The sequence below is a fragment of the Cucumis sativus genome, chromosome 1, assembly GCF_000004075.3.
Source record: "Cucumis sativus cultivar 9930 chromosome 1, Cucumber_9930_V3, whole genome shotgun sequence".
In the NCBI taxonomy this organism is placed as follows: domain Eukaryota; kingdom Viridiplantae; phylum Streptophyta; class Magnoliopsida; order Cucurbitales; family Cucurbitaceae; genus Cucumis; species Cucumis sativus.
The window spans coordinates 29,742,906-29,749,740 of record NC_026655.2 but is presented as its reverse complement, the minus strand read 5'-3'; the positions used below and the strand labels follow the sequence as shown (position 1 = coordinate 29,749,740).

Sequence of the window (6,835 nt, the reverse complement as noted above, 5' to 3'; positions counted from 1 at the left end):
ATTTTAGAAATGTAAAAATAGTAGCATATTTGAGTTTTAAAATACGGTTGATTTTAGTTAATTGGACGAACAAAATAGTACTTACTCTAGCAAAAGTTAGTTCATATAGTCTTAGAATAGACTTTGCCTCTAACACCTCCTTAAATCAACCATACAAAATAGTATTTACTCTAGCAAAAGTTTAAAAGTTTGGTTGCTCTTGTCCGGGTGTGTTTTTTCTCACATTCTCTTAAGACAGTAGTTTTTTCCTAACAAAGATTTATGGGTGTTTTTACTGTTATTCTCTTCTCAACGTGGGTGGATTTTAATAGATGATGGATGTGTTCTGCTATAATTATATGATAATCTCATTGACTGTGTTTGTTTATTTGACAATATGTAATATGTGTGTAGATGGGGGAGTGTATATTCAGAGTGTTTATACATCATGGAGGTCAATTTGTTTATAACGATAAAACACAATATGTAGGAGGCATGCACAATACATGAAGTTAAGCATTGTAGCACTAATATGCTTTCTGCCCTATTGAAATTTAGAACTTGTTAAAGGGAGATAAATTCACTCAAATGGAATAAGATACAATTTCTAACTTTATGCATGGATTTTGATAAGAGATTAAGACTTGTGTGGTGTGATAAAGAATATCATGAATGGTGTTTGATTGCATTACCTTCTGGAAAATACTACGTATATATATAGACACTCTGAGAATGTTTTAACTAATATGAAGAAAGTATTATAGACCTTGAAGTGATTGAAGAGACCTCTATAGCCATAGAAAAGGCATCTAAGAACATGTTTGGTCACGATTCCGTTTTTTGTTTTCTCTTTCTGTTTTTAATTTTTTTAGGAAACTAATGTGTTTGATAACGTTCTCTGTTTCTCGTTCTCAAAATAATAGAAACGGAACAAGAAAAAAGAGTTTCTTCCGTTTTTGTTTCTCTTCGTTCTCAAATTTCATGACTTCTCTTTCTTCTCTCTTCTCTCTTCTCCTTCGATGTTTCTCTTCGCTCTTCGGATAGGGCTTCATCTCTTTGTTCACCTTCTTCAATCTCTTACCCATTCCATTTCTTCGTTCTCCGACCATGGTAGCTCTTCCTACTCTATCAGATTCAATTCCTCGCGACGGGAAATCGACAAGTGAAAGAAAAAATTAGAAAAAGATGGGATTGGGTAACGCAAACGCGGGATGGGTAACTCAATTCTTGACGTTAGAAGAGAGATTTGAAAGAGAGAAGACGGAGAAAAGGATTTTGGTGAATTGCTGCAAGTGCAAGAAAATAAATAGAAAGGGATGGGTTTTGTTTATTAAAGAAATCCCTTTTTTTTTTCACTTGCGAAAGAGACAAACAAACGCAAACAATAGAAGGAAGATGAGGAAATTTGATCCATGGTCGATGTTTTTCGGGCAAGAATGGAAGAGGAACTGGCCACTCCTTGTTGGTGCGTCATAACCGGCCTCTTAGGTAACGTTCTCATTTCCTGTTTCTTGTTCCTAGTTTTCCAGTTTCCTGTTCCTTCTTTTTTTAGAACAAGAAACAAAAATGTGTTTGATAACTATTTTTGTTTCTTGTTTGAAAAAAAAAGAAACAGAAACAAAAAATGGTTTGTTAACTGTGTCTTGTTTATTGATTTTCTTTGAGATTCGTTTTTTATTTTATTCACATTTAATTCAATTAAACATCAAACAAAAATATGTTCCCCATTAAACATAAAAAAAATAAAATTATCAAACCTAGATAGGAAAGTCTTCTTTTAATCTTATGGAGAACGAGATGAAGATTGGGATATGAAGGACAAAACCGACGAGAGGAAGACGAAAACCCACAATGAAAAGGAGGACCGAAACCCACGACAAAAATTCACGGCTAAAACAAAAATCTAGCAAAAACTCATAAATTCGGTGAAACCCACAGCAAAAACACAATTCACGCAAAGAGGAAGAGGAAAACCTAAATCCAGCAAAGAGGAAGGTGTCGTGTAGAGGAAGACAATGTGAGGCGAAGAGGAAGACAATGAAGACGATGAGAGAAAGAGGAAGAGAATGGTTATTTGGAAAAGACTATGAAGATAAGAGGAAGAAAAAGGAAACCACCTTGAGAGTGGTTATTTGGGAAAGAAAATGAAAATAAGAGGAAGAAAAAGGAAATCAGGAGAGAAAAAGGAAAAAGGAAAATGAAATATAAAAATAATTGAAAAAAATAGAAAAGAAAACCAATAAAAAGAATTGAGCAAAAAGAAAAGAAAATAAATAAAAAAATCCAAAAAAAAAAAGAAAAAGAAATCAATAGAAATAATTGAGAAAAAAGAAAAAAAAACTAATAGAAATAATTGAGAACGGAACGGGATAAACTACTTTTTTTGTTCCCACTAATTCCTTATAAAAGGAGAAACATTTGTACTTTTTTTTAAAACAAGAAACAGAAAACGTTACCAAACATCTCCGTTTCTTAAAAAATAAAAACAGAAACATGAAACAGAGAACAAAAACGTTATCAAACGAACCCTTACTTACCGAGATGACTACTGAATTTTCTAAGGAAGAGGTGAAGAATTCTCCCTTCGTACAAAGATACAATCGGTAAATCCTTTAATAGGGGATTAGTGGCATTGGAAAATGTGTGTTTTTTTATTTGTGCAGAAGAATAGATGTTGATGTTAGTTTACCAACCATTTGAATCAATTTTTCTGGGTAGTTCTTATTAGTATGTATCAAAACTTGGGTGGATTTTTTGTGGCGATGTTTACTTCTTATATATTATTTGTTGCATTTCTGTGATTGAGACACATTCTTGTGGTTTTGCACCAAGGTTATCTCTAGTTTATGTTTGCTTTAATGAGATCGAATTAGCTTGCAATTGGGCATGGTGATGATCGAGCACTTGCAGCACTTTGTTTTTTTGATTTTCAAGCATTTTCAATTGTGATTTCAATTGTGAAACTTGCAATTATAATGTGATTACACAATTCTTTCAATTTTGCTGTGAGGCTTCCATCGTTCATCAAGCGTTGGCTTGCAAATTGGTGGTTTTGAAGAAAACCTTTTCTAGGAGGGTTTGAGATTCCTCAAACATTTGGAGAATTAATTTTCCTTAAATTAATTGACATCACAATAACACAATACGTTTACTTATCATATTCATTGACTTAAAACAAATAATAATTCTCCTTTTTATTTTAATAAGTGAAGCATTATTCTCCAAATCATTATCCCTACGCTTTGGGCGGCTGTTCCATAATCTATGGTCTTATCTTTCTCCAAATAATGCTCTCTAACCTATAGTGATAATAATGATAACATGATTCAATATTAATTAATTAACCTAAGAAGTAAATCAATATTTTCAGTAATATATTCCTTAAATATTCATCAGTGCTTTGACCTATTGAAAATAGGTCACTTCATCCAAAATAAATTAACCCCAAAAAAAAAAGATTGGAAATTCTTTTATGGATGACTTAAAAGTTGGGTCCAAATTACCAATTGACTCTGATTTTGAAAAAGAATGTCAAATGATCTTCTCTTGATATTACTCACAAATAAAGCTATAAGTTTGTCATTTGGTGCGATTTCATTTTCTTCTAAAAAAAAATAACGTTTGTTGAGAAGTAACTCTTGTTATAAATTGTTTATAAGAAATGATGTTATGAGAAGTCAGAACGCGTGGACAAAACATATCTATTACAAACTCAAAAAACTTAGTAATAATATATTTGAATTATAATATTTATAAATTGTAAGATATATTTTAATAATATTATAAATTCGAGTTCGGTTAGATCAACTCGGATTTTTAAAAACCTAACCCGAACCCAACTCACAACCCGAAAAAAACATAAAAAATTTAACACAATCCAATCCATTCCTTACAATTTGGATTTCATAATCTCCATTGTTCAAGTTCTCGAGCTATTTGAACACCCTTGAGTAAAATACATATCGGAGAGAATGAAATTTCTTAAATTTTTGTGAAATGTGTAAAAGGGAAAGTATAATTAAGGGTTGGAAAAATGGATTTATCTTTATTTATTTATTTACAGGTTTTTTTTTTCTAATATAGTTATAGGGCATTTTTAAAAATAGCAAAATTTTTTATAACATTTGTTTTTGGTAAGTAGTTTTTTTTCTTTCTATTCATTAATTCTTATTTTGATGATCATTTAATTTTTAATATTTACTTTCTGGTTGTTGTTTGATGCATTTAGTTTAATTATCAATTCAATTAGTATATCATCCCACATTATATATTTTGATTTTATTGTCTTAACTCATTTATTTGTTGAAATCTTCCCATTATTTTGATTGTTATGTTTGATAAAATTTAGACTACTTTGCCGTATTAATCTCCATAATTGTAATTAATTGTTTTTCTTTTTAAAAAAGAAGTCGACAAATATAATTTAAAAATATGTGTAAGTCTACTTCGTTAGATTCTTAAAGTGAGAAGATTGATTATTTTTTCGAAGTCTTAACATTCGTTCTCAAATGAGTTAAAATGTTGTACTTTTTATATTTGCTTAATTTAGTATGATGCATGTTTGATTTTTTTTTTTTTTGGTTTATTATTCATCTTTTTAACTCCTATTTAATTTTTAATTAAAAATTTGTCAAAGTAATTTGTTTAAAAACTTTGATAAAATTTGGTTTAATGAAAATTCTTCTTTCAAATTATATATTTGTTTGGTTCAAAAATTTGAACGTTCGATTTTTTAAAATATTGTGTAAGGTCAAATTATTTGGGACTCCAATATTTGTTCTCAAGAAAAATATATGTAGTTAATGATTTAAAAAATCTCTATATTAGAATAGGATTTTGAAATATTGTAGTAATTTCTCACTTTCTCAATGTGAGGAATCTCTTTTCAATGATAATGTAGTCAAATTGATAAAAAATTATTCCATTTATTTGATAGAATTGTTGCTTCGAATATTGAAGCAATCAGGTGTAAAATAAGATATTCATTAGTTAATAATATAAAGTTTTCAAACAATATAATGGTTTGAAACTCATGTGAAATAGGTAAATGAAAAACAACCCCACAAAAACATTGAAAATATTGTCAAATTAAATACAACACTACTATAGATCATCACATAAGTAGGTAAAATTAAATTAATACACTTAGATGTATATGAGATAGAAAAATGATGGACTTAAGAAAGAAACTTGTGCACGTAGACAAATATTGTATCAAAAAAAAAGAAAAATACTTACATGCATCCCAGGTTGCACCTATCAATCTTATAGTTCACCTTATCATCTAATAACAAGTTGTTATGTAGTAGACTTTCTTGATTTCATAGATACAGTCTAGTTTGCACCCGAGTATCATTCTGGTTATTTAAACTTGCAACACACTGTAGAACTTTTGTTGAAAAGACTTCTGAATTAGGCTAACGTCTGTTGTATAAAACCTTGATCCCTTTAATGTCATCAACATTCAAACCCTTAGTGGACCCAGATTTTATATAAGGATACATTATAGCATTTTTAACTGTGCTATGCCCAAGTCCAAGAAGATGTCCAATCTCATGCAAAGCCACTGTCTGCAAATCATATCTCCCTCTCACTGCCCCAACTGCCCATTTCTCTGTTGAATCATAATGAAATCTCCCATCAGTTGGAGCAAAAGCATGTGCCAAAGTTCCTCCCGGCCCGTCAAATGGGTACCCATCTCCATGGTTTCCTCTATAAAATCCTATCTTCAAATCAGCTCTTCTATAGTTTGTGACCAAAGTAAACTTAAAATGTGTGTTTCGAGCCCATGTTGCAAACGCACGTGCCACTGGTGCTTTTGCATCTGCACGAGTGCCAGGAAGAAATGCATATGTGAGGCGATATTTGGTAGATGGCCACCTAAGCCTTCCTGGGAAGAAAGCATAATGTGATACAGCATGGGGAAGGTGATGGTGATCATGACTACTAACGTTGTCGATATCTTCTGATAGCATTCTACCAGTGGTTTCATTAATGATATCTGGATTGCCACACCGAGGTGTTGCAAGTTGGGATAACGTCTCGGCATTCAGCGATCCAGTAGGGTTTAGATGGAAGTATTGTTGGTAGGTTTTGATGGCAGACTCCAAGCGATCATCAAAGATGTCGTTGGCATCAATGTCGATCAAATGACCAGTGGCATTGATTTGATGGTTTAAATAACCATAATAACGGAAAAAGTTCTTAAGCTTGGATATGCCTTTGACATTATCACCTTTCTTGCATCCTTGGAGGTCATTCAGAAATGCAAATGGAGAAACTTGGATCAATGGAAGTGAAAAGCAAAGAGGAAGGAAGATAGAGATGATCAAGAGAAGAATTGCCAAAGGTTTATTCCCCATGATTTTGATAGTAATGATAGAATGAAGGAGAGGTTATTTATAAGCATAGTCCTATGATATTAATAAATAATATTACATATTTAAATTATAAACAACAGTTGTAATTAATGGTGTTGTTAATTAAAGAAGAAAAAGAGAAGAAATGGGAAGCATGTCTTGTAGAATCGGAGAGCTAACTAAGAATAATTTATTTGAGCATAAGCATATTATTAGTCAATATAATTAAATTAATGTTCTCTTGTGTGTAATACATATCTATCTAGATTGTACAAAGATAAAATTGTGCAATATTTATAAATATTTATAATAATATTTTAATTTAGTTTTTTTTTTTCTCTAACTTCAATTAGTTGTATATATTTACAACAATTCTAACTTCAATTTAAACAAATTAAAAAAAAAAGTTCAATAGCAAAATATGTTAGTCCTTTGTTGGGTTCTTAAATGGTGCCTGCGAACTTGCAAAGGCGTCATTTATATATTGCCTTTTCCTT

The 6,835-nt window shown here is 30.9% G+C and overlaps 1 protein-coding gene and 1 long non-coding RNA gene across 2 annotated transcripts; one reads left to right on the top strand and one right to left on the bottom strand.

Moving 5' to 3' along the window:
• Positions 1-818: 818 nt before the first annotated feature.
• On the top strand, positions 819-3,137 carry LOC116402567. Its single transcript, XR_004215008.1, has 2 exons — positions 819-1,467; positions 2,823-3,137. It is a non-coding gene; the product is annotated as an uncharacterized LOC116402567 (long non-coding RNA).
• A 1,863-nt stretch (positions 3,138-5,000) lies between these two features.
• On the bottom strand, positions 5,001-6,341 carry LOC101205658 (metalloendoproteinase 3-MMP). The gene has a single exon (XM_004139116.3). It carries the CDS (start codon positions 6,339-6,341, stop codon positions 5,397-5,399), a length of 945 nt encoding a protein of 314 aa, XP_004139164.1. The 3' UTR covers positions 5,001-5,396.
• Between the last annotated feature and the right edge of the window lie 494 nt (positions 6,342-6,835).